This window comes from Lipophrys pholis, assembly GCF_963383615.2.
Source record: "Lipophrys pholis genome assembly, chromosome: 22".
Lineage (NCBI taxonomy): Eukaryota > Metazoa > Chordata > Actinopteri > Blenniiformes > Blenniidae > Lipophrys > Lipophrys pholis.
The window spans coordinates 10,430,374-10,453,410 of record NC_137644.1 but is presented as its reverse complement, the minus strand read 5'-3'; the positions used below and the strand labels follow the sequence as shown (position 1 = coordinate 10,453,410).

Below are 23,037 nucleotides of genomic sequence, written 5' to 3'. Positions count from 1 at the left end.
TAAACACCTTTCACAAGACTTTAAAATCGTTTTATTCATCTTTAAATCACTGCGGACTTAAGATGTGCTGGAAGAGATGCAAAGTGTCAGTCACCCTTGGATACTCAGGAAGAATCAGAAATGTGACACACTCTCTCTTGTGCACAGTTACACAAACGCTAAGGCCCCGTTTACACGACAACGCTTCAAGTGATATCCCCTTATTTTTGCAGTTTGGTGTTTACATGTCAATGTTTTTAAAACGATGTCCGTTTACATGGAAACGGCAGGCGTTGAATGCTGTTAGTCGCTATAAACATTAACAATGGAGAGTACGCTGACATTCGTAAGAACAGACGACTGAGTTGAATTGGCATTACGGCGACTCTCAACGATAAAGTCATGACACTCTGGAGGCTGCCATTGGTATTATTGTCCATTTACGGAGCGTGGGCGGAAGAAGTATTTACTACGGCCATGGTGCGCATGCGCAGTAGCAGCATTTTCGAAAAGCTCCACCTTGGGAGCCAGTTCCCAGAAAGTTTTTTTTCAGTGGCTCTGACCACCATTGTGTTGTAAACGGACCCCCATCGTGCAATGAAAGTTTTGCGTTTCTAATTGAAAACGCTGTCGTGTAAACACAGCTTAACTTCCTGTGGTAACCCCGTCTATTCTGCTTCCACTATCTGTAGAACAGCTGTGAACAGTGGAATATTGTTGCCTCTTAACATTTTCTCCACGATTAACTGGGAAGCAAAGCAACAAATTAAGTTACATTTCCACTGCATGTTCAGCTGGACAGTAGCAGCCTTCATCATGTGTGACGGCCCCACCTGCAGGTGCTATTAAAGTCTGTTTTTATGAAAGAGCAACCACAGAGAAGGAGTGAATAAGAACTTTTGGTTTTGATTCATGCCTCCTAAACGCCCCTGCATGTTGAATAAACTGCAGCCGTCCTTTTGGCCCCTCGCTCCCGGCTGGCAGGTTGTTATCAAACTAAACTCCTGTTATCTGCATCAATTAGCCAGATATTAGTGATCCAGGAGCGGCAGGATGGCGTCCAGCACTGTGCTGTAATCTGATGAACTGGCACCGATACACAGATCAGACTGGGCTCTCTCTCTGTGTGTGTGTGTGTGTGTGTGTGTGTGTGTGTGTGTGTGTGTGTGTGTGTGTGTGTGTGTGTGTGTGTGTGTGTGTGTGAGAGAGATAGAAAGAGAGAGAAAGAGGGATGGAGATAGAGAGATAGAAAAATACAGTGAGAGTGAGAGAGAACAAACTACAACTAAGAGTCGGTCGGTGTGTTCTTGTAAGCTTCACTCCATTAAAACACAGTTTGCAGCATAAAGACTCCACAGTTCTTTTATATTGACTTAATATTGACTGTTTGTTTGTTTGTGTTAACAAGTTTATGGCTCTGCAACAGAGGGAGAGAGAGAAGGGAAAGCTTCCTGATGTTTTCACCCATCCCGAGAAGCTGCTCGGACAGGACTTCTCCTCACATTAACTCACAGGCCATCTAGGATATGAAGGATATTTTAAAAAAACCAGAAATAGAGCGGCGTGTCCATGTATGTATGAGTCATTACAATGACCTCCAGCGCTTCTGCAGTCCCACCGTCCAATCACAGAGGACACTCAGCAGTGTGTCACACATTTTAACATGTACGTCTCTAAACTCGGAAAGCACCTACGGATACTGAAAGTTGATGTTTTGTAGCAGAAGCTCACACTTGTACATTTTGAACTTAAAAGTGCAGTGATGCTCCACTTCTAATTTAACAGGTGAACCTCCATTACCAACCGAACCCTTTGCCAAACAGGAATGACTTGCAGAGCCTGGTGCTGATTGGACAGCTCCTCTTACAGTTAAAGACAAACAGCCCAGAGGTTTGCTCAGATAGACGGTCCTTTGACCTTCAAACCAACAAGTAATCTCATTCTATCTTCCATTTTTGATCATTCTTTTTTTTTTTTTATCATTTTCAGATAATATACTGAGAACAACATTCCATACACAGAGAGCATAATGCTGATTTGGAGCAACATTAGATGTAAAAAAAGATGTCTAATAAACTATTATTTGAGCTTTAAATATGTTTTAAAAGCAACATTTTCTGAATTGCATTTCAGTTTGTGACTAAAATTTAAATTTGTCAACAATCCAAGAAACCTCCCTTAAATCTCTGGAGAAATGTTCATTATTCTCAGATACTAAAAATGAAGAAACACAATTGTGACGGCTGTTTTTGTGTGAATTCAGAGCGCAGTGCCGACTGCACAGATATTCCTGTTATGTTACATTTGAGATATTAAAAAAGTAGAGTGTTTTTAACAAATCCTCATTTAAACATGTTTACAAAACATCATTTTTGAGGGATATCCTCTGATGCAGTCTACTCTGATGTAATCCACAATGTTCCAAGCAAGGAGAAAGTTACCTTTTTTTGTGGGAGACATTTCTTTTGATAATCAAACCGGATTTTGGTTCACGTGTGGACAGAGTCATGGCGCATCAGCAGGAATCTTAATGAACCCTGCTGGTGTCTGCAGCAATGACCTGCTGGAAGGTGGAGGTGTGTTTGATGCTGCAAATGTTTTGTCAGGTGGAGATGTGTTTGATGGAGGAGTTTTGGAAGGTGGAGATGTGTTTGATGATGGAGCGAAAGGCTTCCATTACGCTGTGCGTAATGGAAGAGGTGCGAAGAAAGGTGGGTGTGCTTTTCCTGCACTGACCTGCTGGTGGAGGTGCTCACTCTCTCCGCTGAACTTTGATCTCCAGTAGGTCCAATAAAAACAAAAACACTAAAACTTCCTGGGCGGGTGGAGGAGGAGAAGCACGCGAGCAGAAACAGGCGGGGGAGACACAGCGGGAGGCCTGAGAGGAGAAACACGAGCTGAAGGGGGATTTGGCTTCGTTTTCTTTGTGTTAAACTAAACTGCTTCCTACATTATGTACACGGAGTCCTGAAGTCCACCTACACGCTTCATGTCCGGTGCGCGTGAGCCACCCGAAGCGGCCACGAGACGCGCTCGGAGCGGCGGGGTTTGGTTAAAGGGCCGCGCGGCGCTGCGCGGCGCTGCGCAGCGCGCGCGAGCGGGAGCGGATGAGGGGATTAAATGTGCTTTTGATAAATCGGCCCGTCGCTCTCTAAACTTTTCAGGAAAGCCATGTGTCTGATGCGCCACACTGCACCGAGCCAGGAGTTTATTCTACAGCTACGCCGAGCGCTGCGGGGCGGCGTGGTGCGTGGTGCGTGGCGGTGCGGGGCGGCAAGCGAGGGCTACAGGTCCGTCTCCCGCGTGTCCAGGCAGAACGCGTACAGAGACCGCTTGAAGTCCGTGCTGCTGTTGGCCTTGATGTTCGCCTTCTCCACCGACTTGCCGCCGCCGTCGTTGTTCTCCGCGTCCTGTGACTTGGCCGACGACTTGCTGCCTTTGCGCTTCAGTTCGGGGCTCGCGCGGCCGCTGTTGGGCTCGTCCTTCAGCGAGGACTGGTCCTGGTCCGTCTCGCGGTGGTAGAAGTAGTTGAAGTTGGACACGATGACCGGCACCGGCAGGGCGATGGTCAGCACGCCCGCGATGGCGCACAGTGAGCCCACGATCTTCCCGCCGACCGTCACCGGGCGCATGTCGCCGTATCCCACCGTAGTCATGGTGACCACGGCCCACCAGAAGGCATCCGGGATGCTGGAGAAGTGCGACTCGGGCTCGTCCGCCTCCGCGAAGAAGACGGCGCTGGAGAAGAGGATGACCCCGATGAAGAGGAAGAAGATGAGCAGTCCGAGCTCGCGCATGCTGGCCTTGAGGGTCTGTCCGAGGATCTGCAGACCTTTGGAGTGGCGCGAGAGCTTGAAGATCCGGAAGACCCGCACCAGGCGGATGACCCGCAGGATGGCCAGGGACATGGCCTGCTGTCCGTTCTGGTGCTCCTGGCCCTGCTGCTCCGCGAGCTCCGTGCCCACCGTGATGAAGTAAGGCATGATGGACATGATGTCGATGATGTTCATGATGGTCTTGGAGAACTCCGACTTGCTGGGGCACGCAAAGAAGCGCACGAAGAGCTCGAAGGTGAACCAGATGACGCAGGTGGTCTCGATGATGAAGAAGGGGTCGGTGAAGGTGAGCGAGGGCCGCGGCGCCGTGCTGTTGTCCAGCCGGCTGGTCACCGGCAGCTCGCGCTCGTCCCTGAACTCTGGCAGCGTCTCCAGGCAGAAGGTGATGATGGAGATGGTGATGACGATCACGGACACGATGGCGATGCCCCGCGCCGGGCTCGAGCTCTCCGGGTACTCGAAGATGAGCCAGACCTGCTTCTGAAACTCGTTCTGGGGCAGCGGTTTCTCCTCCTCCTTTATGAAGCCCTCGTCCTCGCGGAACCTCTCCATGGCCTCCTCCCCCAGCTGGTAGAAGCGGATCTCGTCCGCGAACACATCGATAGACACGTTGACGGGTCTGCGGATCTTCCCCCCGGACTGGTAGAAGTAGAGGATCCCGTCGAAGCTCGGCCTGTTGCGGTCGAAGAAGTACTCGTTCCGGAGCGGGTCGAAGTACTTGATCCTCTTGGTGGGGTCTCCCAGCAGGGTGTCCGGGAACTGGTTGAGGGTGCCGAGCTGGGTCTCGTAGCGCAGCCCCGCGATGTTGATGAGCACCCTCTCGTTGCTCTCCGTGTCCATGTCCATGTCCAGCAGGTCCTCATCGAACAGGTGGGGGCTGTGGTCCGCGCGTAAAAGCGCATCCATGGCGTTCTCGCTGCAGCTGAGGGTGTTGTTCATGTCGTTGATCTTCCAGCTGAGCGGCTGCTGCTGCGGCTGCTGCGGCTGCTGCTGCGGAGCGGCGCTGCCGCGAGTGTTCAGCTCCTTGCCGAAGTCCTCTCCCAGTCCAGTCTGCACGAAGCCCGGCTGAGGGACGTCCAGCGCGTTCCGGCAGCTCTCCTCCGCATTGTTTCCGCCGCCGCTGCCTTTCGCGCCGCCGTTCTCGAAGCTCACCAAAGCTATCTCCATCCCGCAGCCATCCACACGCTCACTGAGCCTCGCGCCGAGCGGACTTGTTGATCCGGAGCGAGAGCATCCTCCCGGAGCTCAGATCACAGCCGCGTCTCCTCCAGCCGCCGCCGCCGCCGCGTCCTGCCGCTGAAGCATCCGTATCCGAGCTGCCACCGCCGCTTGTGACGCTCCGCCGCGGAGGACGCGAGGAGGACCCGGATGAGCGCGCGTGCGGGGAACCGATTATTCCTGACGTCAAAAGTGCTGCTGGAGAGTTCAGAGGCGTCTGAAAATGTCCGAAAGACGAAGTGCGAAGTCTCTCTCACTCTCTCTCTCTCCCTCACTCTCTCTCACCCTCCCTCCGTCTCTCGGTTACACTCTCCCTCTCTCACCGTTTCTCTCTCTCTCTCTCTCTCTCCACTATGTGCTTCATGTTTTTGTTTCACTGTAAGCAAATAGAAACTCTGCTCATATTTTCTGCACAAGTACAGCAAGGAGCTGGAGAGGAGAAACGATAAAGAAAGATGACATATTTTATTGATCTTTACATTTTTCGCACCCTATTTCTGCATTTATAATTACTCTCGGGGGTCAAAGGTCTTTCGAAGGAAGAAAATGAGTGGCAGGAGGAGCAGTGAGGAGGAGCAGGAGGTGTCCGTATGTCGGAGCTGCTGCACTCCGTACCGTGAAAGAGGAATAAAGAGTCCATTTCTTCCATTGAGAGGCAGCAGGAAGCGTCCACATAAAGAGCAGAGCGAGGGCCCGGGGCCTCGGCCCGCAGCCACACTGCAGCTACACAAAGGCCATAAAGGCCCCGAATGAAAAGGACCAACCGAGGAGCTCCTCATGTGGAAAAGCTTTGTGCCGAACACATTAAAGAGCTGAGAGCTGCTGTTGTATAAGAGAGGGCGGGGGAAAAAAATAAAACACATGCAAGGAACATCGGAGTCCACCTGAAACCTGCACAACGCCAACACGTGTCACCAACAACACGTTTTACCAACACGTAATTAGTACATAACATGTCATTAACGTGTTACACTAACACATCTCATTACCGCCTTCCATTTACAAATCTCATTTGAACGTCTCACCAACACCGTTTATTAATACGTCTCATGAGCACATCCCACAAACAAGTCTCATTAACATATATTATTAAAATGTATTATTAACACACCTTATCAACACATTTTACATTTTACTAACATGTCATTAATAGACCTCATTAACATGTCTCATTAACACCTCACATCCCATCTCACCAAAATGTGTCATTAACATGTCTCATATGTCCTATTAATACCCGTCAATAACACGCTTATTGACAAAGTTTACTAAAACCTCTTAACACTTCTCACTAACACGCCTCTTTAAAATCTCACGTCAACACGTGTAACTCATATAGTTTACTAACTCGTCTCATTAATACACCAACATTCTGTTAACATGTCTCCGTGAGATGCATCCTTATTTATCACATCGATCTTTGTCATATATCATGTTAAAACATCTCTGATCAACAAGTTTCACCCACAGGTTTTATTAACACATTATGTCAATACAAACTACATTTTGCACAAGTAATCTTATTTTGAAAACATGAAGCTCAGCTATGTCAGTGTTTACAACTGTTCTGCAGTAGAACAGGGGAGTCACTGCAGGAACATCTGTATTGTGTGTGTGAGAGAGAGAGAGAGAGACAGAGAGAGTCACAACACTGATGCTTCTTTCGTCTAGTCAGCAATCAGGAAGCTGAAGATAAATCAGAAGTGAAGTTATAAACCTCCTGCAGCTCCACAGCTGCTAAAGAAGCTCAAAAACGTTAATGCTGAAGCTCGCTGTGGTTCTAAAGCTGGTGTTGAAGTTTAAAAAAAGACAGAATGACGGTCAGCAGAGGCGATTGCAACAGAACTGTCAGAAGAATGACAAATAAAGTTGTATTGAAGTAAGGAAGAGACGGCTCCTTCCACGCCTTGTTTATGATGAAAGACGGTGGCCGGTTCAACGTGCTGAGCTGTGTTGTGATAAGACCCAACACGTGCGTACTACTGTGGTAACCATGGCAACAAGAAGAGTCCTCTTTTTCCAAATGTTTCTGCATGCGTGTGTAAGCTGGTAACCATGGCAACAGGTAACCACCGGCAACCAGAACCGACATGTGCGGCTCACACATTAGCTCTGAGCATCAGTAACTAATACGCTCGGGCTAATGCTGCAGCTGCGAATGCTAATGCCACTATCCTTGCCGTTTCTCATGCTACTGCCGCCAATTCTGCTTTTCATTATGCTGCTAATGCTGCACATCTCATTCTGCTGTGGCGAGAGCTGCTGCCGCTGCTACTAATGCTCGGCCTGTTGACATGTGCTGTCAACAACTGCTTGCCAGTGATGCCGCCATGTTAGCATCTATGCTAATGCTGGTACCGCCTCTGCTGTACGCGACAACAGGATGAAAACGTCGGCACCAAGTGCGGAGCGGCAGAAAAAATCCTGGAAAGCTTCGGGACGATTTCATAGTGAAGCTCCTCCCGCTCCTGGTCCCAGTGTGTGAAATGGCAGCGTGGCACAGTGGCGCAGTGGCAGAGTGTGGTCGAGGGGGTTGCTGGTGCAGAGAGGACGGGGCATTAATCTGCTGCGGGTTGTCGTCCTGATGAGGCGGCAGCATGAGATAAGGAGGAGGATAAATATAGTGCTCCTGCTTTGTTTGCTAATCCACCCGCAGGGCCAAGAAACGAACCTTTTAAATAGGTCACCTTCTCCGCTTTAGACCGGAGCTCAGCGCGACTACGAGCGGCTACGTACGTCTACGTACGCCTGCGTAAATCTGCGCACGTCTGCGTAAGTCTTTGTAAGTCGGTGCAAATCTGTGAAATCTACATAAGTCGACGTAAGTCTGCATGCATATGCAGCAGCATAAATCTGTGCACGCCAGCATATGTTTGTGTGCGTCTCCGTACGCCGGCACGTCTGTAAACCTCTGCTTATGTCTGCGTCCAGCTGCAGACAACTGCTGGTGTCTGCATACACGTATGTGCATCTGCGCGTCTCGGTGCGTATGGCCGCCCACTTCTACAGATGTCTGTGTAGATCTGGGAACTTTTGAGGCAAAGTCCACGGTGGGTCGAGGACGCCCCTTTGAACAAGTCACTGCAACATAAACATCTTTCAAACACATTTCTCTTATTAGTTTTGTCGTACGACGTGTAAAACATGTCGTCCTTAGACGTGCGATGAAGACTTTCTCATGTCCAACCTTCCTGGAGGACGAGAGGAAGCTGCACGGTGTGTTTCCTGTTCATTTCCTGGTTTGACCTTTAAATAACCTGCATCATCAGGGACACGTGGAGGCGCCTCCCGTCGGTCCAGAAAGCTTCACGTCCAATCCAGTCAACATTCATTTAAAGTCTTAATACATCAATGTCATGGTAATCTGGCTGCCATCGGTCACTGATTTATTATTCTATGTTTATTCTCAATGAATCCACAATGTCAGCTTATGAAACTGCTGAATAATCAGACTAAATATAGTGAAAAGGAAAAATAATTATTATCTGAATGTCTGTTAATTTGCACTTTGGTGTCGCTTACCTTTCGGACGGCGTTCTTTAGTGTTAAATGAGGCGATGGTTCCATGTCCTGTTCTTCCAATCCGTCCAAGTCCAATTCCTCTTTTCCTGTCATTCATTCAGTTGATCGTGGCGAACATGAACTTAAATTTGTGGAGTTGAAGACGTCGTAGAAACTCTTTGTCCAGAGAAATTGTTTAGGTACATTTGTGTGGGAAAAATGGCCACTCTGAGGCGATCACACTGAGGAGATCACTCTGTGGAGATCAATTTAGTGTCTTACGGTCTTGAACTTTCTTCTGAAACACTCATCGGGCTCCTCTGTCAGAGAATGCTCATGTTTACAGCTTATTTTATTTTTTTCCATTTACAAGCACCCTGCTACAGAAAACACAATTTTTTTATAAAAAAAAAGAAATCCATATTTCATATAGTTTGTCTGCATTTCACAGGTTTTCCTCAGTGGTGTGAAACGTTTGTTGTCAGTCAGTATTTCAGGATGTTACTGCCACCTACCATGAAGAGTGTGAATACATACACACACAGGTAAAGCATGGCGGCCTGCCGCGTGGCCAGGAGCCAGTCTGAACCCGCAGGTCGCCCTCTTCCTTCTGGTCTTCTCTCCGTTCACTTCCTGTCTGCGCCCTCCTGCTTCTTTCTACTTCCTGGTCTGCTGCACCTGTTGCTCATTGGTTGATTGATTGCTGCTTGGGCCAGATGAGGCCAGATGAGGCCAGATGAGGTCTCGGGGGCAGTGGGAATAAAAACGCAAGAAACATGAAACAACGAAAGTGAATCTATACAACTTCGAGTTAAAAACACGGCAACTTAAAAGACAATAAATAGATTAAAACATGCATCAAAATTCTTAATATGCAGAACGATTCCATTGCAGTATAATCTTTCCATTATTAATATCTTATTTGCATACCTGGCTTATTATTCAAAAAAATGTTCTTGCCTAAAATGCTTAAAAATGGTAAAATGACTAAAACTACTATTTAATAAAAAAAAAACCTACAAATTAAATGAAATTAAAATTGTAAAAATCCATTTCAATAAAATCTAAATAAATTATATTTAAATCAATTTAGATAGGTATGAATGAATAAATGAATGAATGAATGAAGAATTTATTCTCAAAGAGTCTCAAATGCTTAAAAGGGTTAAAAAAACTGCTTTTTTTTAGGAAGTTTGAGTATGTATATATATATATATATATATATATATAAAATCATCATCCATCATACACTCGTGAAATGTCTGCTTCTTCTCAGCAGGCTCACACACATAAATGCCAGCTGCCGTGGACGTTGCTCAATCAATGGGGTTAGATGTCTGGCTGACGTATGGGCAGGAGATTGAACCTGCAACCTCTGTGTCTGAGAGACAATCCACTCCACCAACAGAACCGCAGCAGTCCAATGACTGGTTATACAAGTCAACCAAGGCTGCAGAGTAGAGGAGTCAGAGGGAGGAGGATGGGGGGTGGGGGTGGGGGGTGGGGGGATTACAGCCTGCAGAAGTAATAACAGCATGCTGCTCTACACAAACTGCACACATGCAAGCTCACAAATGCATCTGAGGGGGAAAAAAAAAACATGGAGGATGTGTGAGGAGTGCTGCCGAGCAGAGCGACGCTGTGGTGCTGATGGAGAGGAGATTGTGTCGAGGGATTTTAATTGACAGCTGTCCAAATCCCCAGACAGATCCCCCACCACCCCCTCCCCTCTCTCTCTCGCTCTCTCTCTCTCTCTCTCATAGAGTGAGGGTATTAACAGTGAAAAGCATTAGAAAAAGACAGGATTTAAGAGTCTTCTGGTTGGTATAGTATACTGTGTGTGTGTGTGTGTGTGTGTGTGTGTGTGTGTGTGTGTGTGTGTGTGTGTGTGTGTGTGTGTGTGTGTGTGTGTGTGTGTGTGTGTGTGTGTGTGTGTGTGTGTGTGTGTGTGTGTGTGTGTGCGCGCGCATCTATTTTTTTCAAAGAAATGTATTGAATCTTAAAGTTATTTTTTTCCTGTTCCTCATGAAACACAGAGCAGCCAGCTGGTGGCGCTCTTCGTCCTGCAATTTTCAGTAATCACACACACACACACACACACACACACACACACACACACACACACACACACACACACACACACACACACACACACACATCTATTTTCACCAATGGCTCTCCCAATTTCAGGGTGAAAGAACAAGAACAGAATTCATGGTCGATGTTAAAACCAGGTTTAAAATTGGATAAACAATATATTAACGCAAAAAATTAAATAAACATATCTTACACTTGACTCCCACTCCCTATAGTAAATAGTACTAGCAGTAAATAATACTAGTATTTCTTTTTGTCTATTACACGTTCAAGAAAACTTGAAACATCTAATAAAAAATACAGTTTAAAAAAAAAAAAAAAAGCACCAGGTACAAATTGGTTGCCAGTGTAGTCACAGAGAAAGAGCTCCTCTAATAGAGGCAGAATTCAAGGATTGTGGGGGATGAAGAAGTAATCCCCAAAGCAGGAGTCTTCATCACAAAAAGAGAAACAAGCATTCTCCAACATGCGAAAGCTGCAAACACAAGAGGAAAAAGTCACAAAGCAACAGAAGTTAACTCACAATTATCCCATAATTAAAATAGTCTGTCTGACAATATTGTCCCCTGGAAACAAAGCCTGTTCTTCCAACCTCTGCAAACTTTCGTTGTGACTTTTGCATTTCAGTTGGAGCTTTTGTAGTTGCGTTGACCCTCCTGGGCCACCATTAACTTGGGACGCCTGGATCGACCCACTGTCATCATGTTCAGATTGCCCAGGCCTTCTTGACCTTGGCTAATGCCCATGAGTCAGCGCCACACTCGCGACTCTGCCTCTGACTTTTCTGGGTGTCAGCGAAGGTCGAGCAAATTCGGTGAATCACGACTTTCAGGAAATGCAGTTTCTTAAATCCCCTCGGACGGTTTGGAGACAAACTGGAATTACTGATCTCAGGCCTCGCATGGGATTCAGATGCACAAAGTCGAAAATCGTCAGGGCAATGTGGTTCTCCTGTGTGTGTGTGTGTGTGTGTGTGTGTGTGTGTGTGTGTGTGTGTGTGTGTGTGTGTGTGTGTGTGTGTGTGTGTGTGTGTGTGTGTGTGTGTGTGTGTGTGTGTGTGTGTGTGTGTGTGTGTGTGTTGTAGGTTGTAGTCATGTCTCTGAATTGTTTTCTTTCTCTCTCTTCTTTTTTTGTTCCTGCTCCTCCTCTCATCACTTGATAGGTTGCCACGGTGACGTTCAGTAGTATAACCCTGTTGCCATGGTGACGTCCAGTAGTAGTATAACCCTGTTGCTATATCGAAGCTCTGCTTCCCTCAATGACGGTTTGTGTTGAGTCGAGCTGCAGTGCTGCAAGGCGGCCACCAGGGGGTGGTGTTGGCTGTGTTTAACTGTAAGTTGTTTTTAACCTGCTTTGTAGTTATACCTTTGATTAAATGTATAAATGCTCTGTCTTTGTTATTTGAAGTTTGTTAAAGGTGCAGATAAATTCAGTTTTATATTTTTATTATATTAGTGGATTAGTGGATTTCTGCACGTCTCCTGCCTTCTAAATAACAGCTCTACAGTATGACCAGAAGAGGGCGCCAGAAGTCTCACATCTGGTTGGAGTTGGTGCAGTGGGTGCCTGCAACATTTCACATCGCTTGTCTTTGACTTCATTTCCTTTACTCTCATTTTTTCTCCATTTTCAGCCACACGTCCTGCATTGTGGGGTACGTCAGGTCTTTCCTTCAGTCTTTCAGAGTTTCCTCATCCAATCACACCCGTGAACATAGCAGAACCTCGACGTGTGGAGGAATCTGATTGGGTCTCGCTAAGTCAGAGTCCATTTGTCCATTGAGAGTCTTGCACTTTGTGCTGAGTCATCAATGTATGGTTTAAAATGGTGAGTTTATAGTCTGCTGGGACTTTTTCTACAGGTCGGACTGGACGCCGGGATGCTGTCCTGGGTCAGCCTGGACGCTGGACCAGGGCAGGTCTTCAGTCTGTTTGTGTACAACTCCTAAAATAGCCGCACACATGACAGATTTGAAGCTGCTGATGAGAGTGATGGCCGTCAGAGGGTCTCCTCCTAATGTAGCTCACAAATCCCCTCTAATCCCCCCACTAAAGGGGGGGTTCTGCTTTTTAACCTGCACTAGACACACACACACACACGCACACACACACGCACACACACACGCACACACACACACATGCACACACGCACACACGCACACACGCACACACACACACAACTGTAAATGTAGTACTGAACCAACAAGAACCAGCAACAATGTGTAATAAACCACCAGAATCCCAATTAGATTTTTACAAAATCATAAAAATAAAATGTTTCAAAGTCATCAAAAACTGCTAAACCAGAAAATAAAAACAAGAAATAACCCGGCAAGTATCAGACGATTCTTATATATTGTTTGTTTGCTTGGTCAAACAGTCAGTGGCTTGGTTGGTTGTGTAGTTGGTTGATTAGTTGGTTGACCTTCCGTCTCTGTCCTCTCCTTTTCTTTCTTTTCTCTAACCTTGCTCAGATTATCTCTGTAAAAGTAGAATTGAATTGATATTGACCCAACAAAAATCACTATTCGGACTCATTTACATATTTCCTGTCAACATCTGGAGACACCGTGACACGTCTCACGTCTACTGGACGGATCAGGACAGGTGCTGGTTTGAGGGTTTAAAGGAGGCATTTTGGCTGTTCCTGAATGATTAACGCCGACAAATCTCACACACACACAGACACACACACACACACAGACACACACACACACACACACACACACACACGGTTCCAGGTTTACAGGTTAAACTGTTCACAGCTAATTCCGTCACCTGAGACTGAAGGGAAAAACAAAACCAGAGGGCCGATCACAGGTTACATGACTCTGTAACAGGTGTGTGTGTGTGTGTGTGTGCGTGTGTGTGTGCGTGTGTGTGTGCGTGTGTGTGCGTGTGTGTACTATTTAAAAGTGCTGTACTTGATCTCAGTGTTATAATAATACCTGCGGTCTCGTGTTACTGATTGTAGATCTCCTTCAACGTGTTCTATATAAACTCTGCCTAATAGATACAAACAACCCAAAGGTCACCACAACACACGTAGAACGGATCTACACAAACAGATCTGTGCTCATTAGAAAGGTTCAGTCCACCACAACAGGTTGTAAAATAGATCTGTCCATTCTAGAGTGAAAGATGAGGCCGGAGAGTGTTTGATCTCTCAGAGTTTATTGGATTTGGTTCTATCTGATGAGAGTGATGAACCTGGCAGGTTACAGATGATCTGTCGCCGACAAATAACCCAAAAATAAAGGCTGCGAACCAGAAAAAAATAAATAAACAAACAAACAAACAACACAGGAAGTGACGTCAGAGGCGCCGAGTTCGGGGAGCCTCTCAGCAATACGTAAAGGAGCGACACGTACGTTTATCTTCAGCTGTAGACTGAGAGGAGACACGGGAGCTAAAGCTAACGGACTAACTCACTCGGCGGAGGAACTAACCAGTCCTCCGACTGGAGACGCACTACTAGTTATCAGTTAGTTATAAAGATGTGTTCATGGTCCTGCTTTAGTGAGGAAAGTCGTCTTCATCGCCATCGACATCATCAGCGTCACCATCGCCACCACCATTATAGTAATCATCATCATCATCATCATTATTGTAATCATCATCGTCATCATTCCCATCACGAATGTAATCATCATCATCATCATCATCATCATCATCTTTGTCTTCTCATTCAACATCTTTATAAACGTAGGTAATTCAGAATTTTTCAGCCTTTTCGTGTACCAATTAAACTTTTTCCTGAAACGACGACTCATCGGTTTTTTGAATAAAATCAAGTTTCTGCAGTTTGAACTTCACTCTGGTGTTTTTTTTTTTTTTTCACAACAAGTTAAACGAACCAGATTTCTGGGTATTTTCACGCCGCAGAAAAGTGAAACTTCAGGAAAAAGTTGAGAAGCGTGTGAAGTGTAGCGTCAGTTAGCGGTGATTTAACAGCAGTTTGAAGCTGGAAAAATAAAGAAACGCGATCAGAGCGGCTGGTTTCCTGTTTTCATCAGCTGCTCTGATCACATGGTACAAAAAGTGATTTGGTCCTCTTCCACTTAGTTTCCCTGCAGTGTGACCAGAAGTCACAGGAAGCTGCTCCCAGGAAAATCTCACTCTTTTGTTCAAAATGTGATTATAATGTTAAAAACTGCAGTTATCTTCTCTCTCTCTCTCTCTCTCTCTCTCTCTCTCTCTCTCTCTCTCTCTCTCTCTCTCTCTCTCTCTCTCTCTCTCTGTCTTTGACTTTCACCACTGATTTTAAGTCTTACTTAAAGGGACTTTTTTTTTTTCGTAAACAGGCTGTAAACGACGGGACGACGACACACAGCAGAGACACCGAACCTCCCAGTTGAATTATTTCTGATTATATTTTCTAATCCAAACAAACATCTGAAGTTCTTTGTGTTTTTTCGTTCGCTCATTTCCGGAAGAAAGTCTTCTAGTCGTTGTTCACGTCTCCAAATGCTTCCGCGTGTTTTCTGTTTTCTTCCTCGGATTTATTCTCTGAATCATTTGTGCACAAAACAACAACATTTAGCATTTGTCAAACATTTCCTCAAAAGTCAGATTTTGATTGGTTTTGATATCCGAGTGCAAAGTAAAGTCCATCCTTAGATTCCATCGTGTGAAACAGTCAAATCCAGTAAAATGTGCTGAAAACTGAGATTTTGTCACTTCTGCTGTTAAGAACAGTGAGTAATGTTGAGAGGACTTGTGATAGTGTGAAGATGCCGTTTTGAAGAGAGGCTCATCGATCACGTGGTCTCTTGGGTGGGTTCTGACTGACCCAGACGTCTTAGTTCATTTTCATGTAAACAGATATATAAAATGGCCGAGCCCTAGACCGACTCATTACACCATCTGTTGGTAAAACGTGGTATTGCAGGATTAATTGCACAATGACTACTTCTTTTGGACTCATTTGTAGACCCCATGAAAATGGATTTAGATTTTGTTTTGTTGTATCTACTGAAGGATTAAATGAGCTCAGGTGTTAAAATGCCCCACTAATCCATAACCTCTTTGAAATCACTTCTAAAAACCAACTTTTATAGACTTGCTTTTATTTGAAGTCCACTTTAACTTTAACTTGCTTTCGTGTTTCATTGATTTATTTTTTTTATCAAAATGATGCACCAGTTATATTATACGTTCTCTCTTTTTAGCTGCCTCTGCGTTTCCCGTGTTGTCATCTGTAATTAATTTTAGTGTCTGACTTTATTGCCTGTCTTCTCAAGACTTTCCTGCATTATTTTGTTTTTACTCTCAAAGCACTTTGTGAACACTGTTCTTATAGGTGCTGTAATAATAATAATAATAATAATAATAATAATAATAATAATAATAATAATAATCCAGTGTAAACAAAATAAAGCTGAAATTTAACGGCGCTAATCAGCTAGCTACTGAACTGACTGAAAAGTGAAATATTATGCACTTTAGTTTATAATTAAACAATACAAAGGCAGTTATAAAGTCAAGTTGGTCCATAAACGTAGTCCACAGCCTCTTTAGCATCGCTAATCCAAGCGGCTAATTCTACATTGTTTTCAGGTTAAAACGGAAGAACAAATTAACTTGTGGGCCGTGACTCAGCAGGTTTTCATAGCGAGTGATTTGTGATTGCTGTTGTTTTGTTTTTACGTCAAGCGACAATCCTGCGGAAAAGTAGTCAGCGCCATATCTAGCATGTTAGCCATGAAGAGTTAGAACTCAGAGAGACAGATTATTGTGATTTAAGTGTCGGCAGCTCAAACACCAACTTTGTTGGCTTTGCTGAAAACTAATTTGTTTTAAATATTTGGACCTAGAATAAAACGATTGTCATTTAGCATTAGAGAAGCATGACCATTATTATTCCAACAGGTACTGTTAATTACCCGTGGACTTTCTTAGACCCTGTGAGAAGAGAGGAAGGTGCCCCCTAGTGGTCGGAAAATAATCAAATCTCAGTTTTCTTTGGAAATATTCCCACGAAGAACAGATAAAATAATGACTAAAGAACTGGAGACGATTGAAAAAGAGATGCGGTAAAGTTGTGTTCAGCTGTGTGTCGTCAGCCTGTCGCTTTTTAATCGGCCCAGAACAAACGGTGGTGTAGCGCCCTCTACTGGTGCACGTGTGCACGTTTGTGTCAGGAGAAGTGAAGCTGCACGTGCTAACGGGAGGCACTTCAGTCAATCCAACAACCAGACGGGCTTCAAGGCACTAGAAACTAATCGTAAGTAGAAATTAAGTATATCTGCTTTTTTTTGCTTTTTTTTTTCCTTCTTGAATCTGTTTAAAAGTCAAGTAAAATTAAAAAAAAAATAAAAAATACAGAGAAATGAGTCACAAATCACATCAAATGATCTCATGCACGCTATCGTCAAAGATCAGAGCTGCGGACCAGTGAAAACAGGAGGATGTCGATTCACAAACTTCACCTTTTCATTAAAAAAAAACAAGATCATTTCATATGTCTTTTCTGACTTTTTTGTCTGTTGGTTTTTTTTTTTTTTGTCGTTGTTTGTCTAGCAGATTTGTCTCCTCTGTCTTGCTCCGTCATCATGCACCTCCTCCTTCTCCTCCTCCTCATCCTCTAGTCCCTCCACAGCTGCAAGCATTGTAATACTGACGTCATGCACTGAGTATACGTAGCTGTACCGTGTTCAGGCCTCGATGCTGTTTAGTACTTTTTTTCTTTTTCTTTTTTTTTTTTCTCGGACATGCCTTGAGAGTTCCTGTTCCCTTCAACATTCAACACGTAAAAGCTCCGAAATGAGCCGAACCAGAAGAAGAAGAAAGAGCCAGTGCACTTCTGGTGAAAACTGATGAGAGAAGAAGAAGAAATCCAGGAGTAAAAAAAAAAACAACAAAAATAAAAAAAAACAAAAAAAGATGAGGAGGTCTCTGAGCATGCCGTTAGAAGAGAGAAAAGAGTCTCCACATGCGTTTATATAAAGGAGCGTTGCATGGCATCATACAGTGACCTCCAGCCGGCCGGGGGCTGAGGGGGGGCGCGAAGGGGGTTTGTTGTGGGTGGGTGGGGGGGCAGTGATCCTCCGCTGGCCTCCTGTGTGTGTCTGTGATAATAAGGTGCCTGTTAAAGCCAGCAGGGGGCGCTGTCTTTCACTCAGAGACATGGCAGTTGTGATGAAGTCCTGTTAATTTAGTAATTTGTACCCTCAAATTAGAAAAAAAAAAAACTAATAAAAAAAAAAAAAAACATGAGTTTCACCGTCCGTTTATATTCTGCTCGATTCGCATTGAATCTGCTCCATGAGACATTTAGCTGCTCTCGGATCGGATGTAAAGTGCTTCAAATTTCACCTCCACAGAAATCCCGCTCACGTCACGTGTGAGGGACGACAAACATGGCAGTACGTTGTGCTTTCACAGAAACCTGCAGTGATTGTGGATCAGCATGTAAAACGGATGTAATGTCACTTTCCTCCATAGGGTGGCAGTGCTGAGCCCGGCAGTTTGTTAAAAGCGTTCTACATTAAATCTCCGTCTTCCTCTCCCGTTGTACTGAGAACCCACTCCACCACAGACTGAGTCACTACAGCCCCCTGTGGTAGGACCCAGTATTACAGGGCAGTACGACCTTGATGCTAACAGGCTAGCTTCCGTGTAAAAACCCTTTCCGCCTTCAGGGTGAACTGAGGTTTGGTTACATTTCAGGTCATCAATACGTCGGTTCGATCCTGAAACAAAAAGATCTTCTATATTCAACCTTTAAGGAAGGTTCTGCTTTTATAATTCACCTCTCAAAGGTTGGAATGACACAGAGGCAAAATGTATAAAAAAAAATTAAGAAAGAAGAAGTAAAGTGGAGGCACACAGAGAAAAGTATGAAAAATGTTCAATGTCAAGTTTAACTTTCCCAGAATGCACCTGGTGGAGAGTCTCCTATGGTATCCTTTAAAACTGCACACAACATTTGCTCAAAAGAACTGAGGCTTGGTTTTGGATGAAGCACCCAAAAACTGCGTTTCCCAGATTGCCTCTTTCAGCTCCTTTTCCACATCTTTGAAAAAGAGTGTGAACTGTAGATAAAATAACTGTTTTCTAATTCAAAGAAACTGAATTCACCTGCGAACGAGGGAACTACACTCATTCAAACTGACCTTCATTTGTGCTTCAGCTGCCTGAATTTCCTCAGTGCAAAAAGGAAGCTGAGACACTTTTAAAGGGCCTGCTATCAGTTTCATCTCCTCCCTCGAGATATCAGTTTGTTTTTTGTTGTTGTTTTTTTTTAAAGAACACTTTACCCAACACAGCAAGGACCAGATACGGCCCATTGCAGGTTTTCGCTAAGATTTTACAACACTACACTTCCCAGAATGCACCAGGGAGCCTCGTTTCTGCATCAACAAAGAAAGAGTTTTGAAAAAAAAAAAAAAGAAAAGAAAAAGGTGTGTAGATGACACAATGCAGAGACTCATGGTGTGACTCTTCTTTCTCAAGTCCAGAAAAAGCTTTGAAAAAAAAAAAAAAAAAAAACACCTGCACTTCCCAGAATGCACCTGGAAGCCTGTAAACTGCAGTCGGTCAGAATCAAGGACACTCGACTCTAAATGCGCTGACATTTTCTCCTCTGCTTAGGGGGACAAACCGCACTTCCCAGAATGCAGCTGGATGATCTGTTTCCCGCCATATTCTGCCTTCTGTTTCAAAAGAATCTGTTTCCAAACCTCTGATAAAATCCATGTGTGGGATTAGTGACCATTTGAGGGTACAAGTTACTAAATATAATAAATATTTTATCAAAAGTTGTTCCCAAACACCGATTCATCGTTCTTCTATTGCAAACTGTTTCATTTTTTTTTTTTTTTTTTTTTAATAATTAGACCTCGTGAGGCTGAAAATCTTCACACGTTTGAAGGAATCAAAGAAAAGAGTAAAATGCACCGATGGAGATAAAGCATCCAGGTATTTTCTACAATATGTACAGTGAGGCGTCGGGCAGATCCTCACACGTCCGTCAGCAGCTTGGTCTTGTTCACGCAGTTCTGGCTGGGCGCCGTGCAGTTGGCAGTCCTCAGGTTGGCCTCCCGGAAGTTGTCGATGCTGTTGTTCATGTCCTCGTCGATCTCCATGTACTCCGACTTGCTGACCACCGAGGAGCTGCGGCGGCTGGAGTTGGTGTCCGACGCCAGGTTCTGGTTGCTGACGTTGAGCAGCTGTGCCTGCTCCTCGCCCTCCGTCTCGCGGTGGTAGAAGTAGTTGAAGTTGGACACGATGACCGGCACCGGCAGCGCGATGGTCAGCACGCCCGCGATGGCGCACAGCGAGCCCACGATCTTCCCCCCGATGGTCACTGGGTACATGTCCCCATAGCCAACGGTCGTCATGGAAACCACCGCCCACCAGAAGGCATCCGGGATGCTGGTGAAGAAGGACTCCTTCTCCTCAGCTTCGGCGAAGTAGACGGCACTGGAGAAGAGGATGACTCCGATGAAGAGGAAGAAGATGAGCAAGCCGAGCTCACGCATGCTGGCCTTGAGGGTCTGTCCGAGGATCTGCAGCCCTTTGGAGTGGCGCGACAGCTTGAAGATCCGGAAGACCCGCACCAGGCGGATGACCCGCAGGATGGCCAGGGACGTGGCCTGCTCACCACCTCCCTTCCCCTCCCGGTTCTCCTGGTCATCAGCCAGCTCGGTGCCAAGCGTGATGAAGTAGGGGATGATGGCCACAATGTCGATGGAGTTCATCATGTTCTTAAAGAATGCAGCTTTGCTCGGACACGCAAAGAATCTCACAATCAACTCAAAAGAAAACCAGATGATGCAGAGTGTCTCCACCACAAAGAACGGGTCTGTCAGCACATTGGGGTGGTAATAGACGGTGGTGTTTCCAACCGTATGCATGCGGCCACCCGGGTCCTCCTTCAGCTCCGGCAAAGTCTCCAAACAAAATATGACAATGGAAATAAGAATAACCATCACTGAGACGATGGCGATGCCTCGCGCCGGCCCTGAACTCTCCGGGTGCTCGAACAGGAGCCAGATCTGCCGCTGGAACTCCTTCTCCGGCAGCGGCCGCTCCTCCTCACGGATAAATCCTTCGTCCTCACGAAATTTTTCCATCGCCTCCGCGCCCAGTTCGTAAAATTTTATTTCCTCTGAAAACATATCCAATGGCACGTTGACGGGTCTCCGCAGCCGCCCCCCGGACTGGTAGTAGTAGAGGATGGCGTCGAAGCTGGGTCGGTTCCGGTCGAAGAAGTACTCGTTGCGTAAAGGGTCGAAGTATCGCATCCTCTTCTTGGGGTTCCCGAGGAGGGTTTCCGGGAACTGTGCGAGCGTCTTAAGCTGCGTCTCAAAGCGCAGCCCCGAGATGTTGATGACCACACGCTCGCAGCAGTCGTGGTCATCGTGGTCGTCATCCGGCGGGTAGGGGTCCTGCGGATGGCCTGGCAGGGTGGAGGTCTCATCCATGTTTTCGGTGGACACCACGGTCATCCTGCCTGGAGGGTGGGGGGGTAAGGGGGGGGAAGGCGCGTCTAGATGTCGAGGATGAAGGTTGGCAGGGACGGAGAAGCTCCTACTGAGGCCAGAAGCTGGAGACAACCTCCCTCTCCTTCTTCATCATCATCATCATTTCCTCTGAGCCGGACATGTGGAACCTGCAGGAACAAACACAGTGAGACGGTCACAGGTCTTCACAGGCCCTCCCCACAGCCAGCAGCAGAAAAACAGCATGCTGCAGCTCCTGCGCTGCGTTTTACCGCATATTCCTGCTGCTGTCTGCCTGTCTGCACTCAGCACAGACACTCGGGAGGGTTCGCTCTGTACATCTGAAGCATCTCCACTGGGTGGACATAAGACGTACCTGTGCAGAGCAGATGGATGGAACGCACCACCTCTTCGGACACCCACCACCACCACCAGCAGCCCTCAGATCGCTTTACACTCTCTGTGAAATATTAATAGACTATGTTGTCTTGGTCAACATCCGTATCCTCTTGGTGTAGGCTTTCAGCGTCGATGGGAGCAGGCTGCAGGAGGAGGAAGAGGAGGAGGAGGAGGAGGAAGAGGAGGAGGAGAAGGAGGAGGTAGCGGCTTCAGACGGCTGTGAACGCAGCAAAAATCCCTGACAGCTTATTAAAATCATGCTGGAGGTGAAGGAGAAACAGGACGGAGAGGAGCCCAGATAAAAAGGAGGGAGAGGAGGAGGAGCAGGAGGAGCAGAGGAGGCTGCAGCATCAGCAGAAAGAAGCGGCTCTCCGGCTCTCCTTCTGCGGGGAGGAGAAAAAGGAAAGCAGGGAAACCGGCTCCCGCTCCGGAGAGGCGCTCCGTGTCCGCTCCTCCGCAAGCATATTGCAGGCTTTGACAGAGAGGAGGGAGAGGAGCAGGAGGAGGGAGGGAGGGGTTAGGAGAGAGGAGGAGGACGAGGAGGACGAGGAGAGGGGGGGGTTTTCGACGCAATGCAGACAGCCTGTAAAAACCGAGCAGGAGTCTGCAGAGAAAACACGAGCAGCGCGCGGCACGACTCCCAGGTAAAGGAAGAAAAAAAATAAAACCGACGCGCACAGGCGGCGGGCGCGCGCAGCGTGCCGTTACGTAACCACCGTGCAGGTGGGAACGGCGGTCCGCGGGTCGGAGGTTTCACCGCCGTAATTGGCTGCTGGGCGGTTTGCAACAGTCGGGACTGCATGTTGGTGTCCATGCAGCCGGTGTTACCATGGTAACAGAGACAAAAGACAACCAGTCCACATGTAAACAACACAGGTAAACAGCACACGTGTGTACAAACACAATCACTACAGAATGAGCAATGAAAAAATACAAACAGCGCAAATAATCAACACAGCGTATTTGTCAAATATAAATGTAGTGAAATTAAATTTTAATTTGATACTTCAGGAATAAACTATATAAAAATATCGAAATTATTTTGAGGAAAACAATCATATAAAGCTTTTTAGGAAAAAAAATCATAAAAATATAAACAATATGTTTTGAATATTAAAAGATATTTGTATTTGATGTAATTATTGCGGTTGATAATTTATGCAACTAAGGCAGCTTGCAGGGGATATTGAAAGAAAAATTATTGATAAAAATAATAAAAATAATTGGAAATTAATTTCAAGAATAATCACAAAACAAGTAGACTCAAAACTGACTAAACACACAAACACATTAGGATATTATGTACGTAATAATAATCAGAAATTGAATTTGATATAGCACCAAAATAATATACAAATGAAAAAATAATCAATAAGATTAATAGTTAAATATTCCAACTCCATCCGCTTTTATTTCTATGGCTTAAAAAGCTTAATGAATAATGAAACTTTAAATAACTTTAAGACGATGAATTTTGTGTGAAGATTGTTTTATTACACATAAATAAATCATGTGATCGATAATAATTTAGCCAGAACTTCAAACTTTGCAATTTAAGAT

At 45.7% G+C, this 23,037-nt stretch overlaps 2 protein-coding genes across 2 annotated transcripts; both read right to left on the bottom strand.

Annotated features, from left to right (window-relative positions):
• Positions 1-3,263: 3,263 nt before the first annotated feature.
• Positions 3,264-4,982, bottom strand: LOC308127135 (potassium voltage-gated channel subfamily A member 5; the record flags this gene model as incomplete). Its single annotated transcript, XM_080491945.1, has 1 exon — positions 3,264-4,982. The coding sequence occupies one exon, from the start codon at positions 4,980-4,982 to the stop codon at positions 3,264-3,266; it is 1,719 nt and encodes a 572-aa protein (XP_080348071.1).
• A 14,479-nt stretch (positions 4,983-19,461) lies between these two features.
• Positions 19,462-21,965, bottom strand: kcna1b (potassium voltage-gated channel, shaker-related subfamily, member 1b). Its single transcript, XM_080491946.1, has 2 exons — positions 21,455-21,965; positions 19,462-21,248 (listed from the first exon to the last, which is right to left on the bottom strand). Exon 2 carries the CDS (start codon positions 21,082-21,084, stop codon positions 19,594-19,596), a length of 1,491 nt encoding a protein of 496 aa, XP_080348072.1. The 5' UTR covers positions 21,085-21,248; positions 21,455-21,965; the 3' UTR covers positions 19,462-19,593.
• Positions 21,966-23,037: the final 1,072 nt, after the last annotated feature.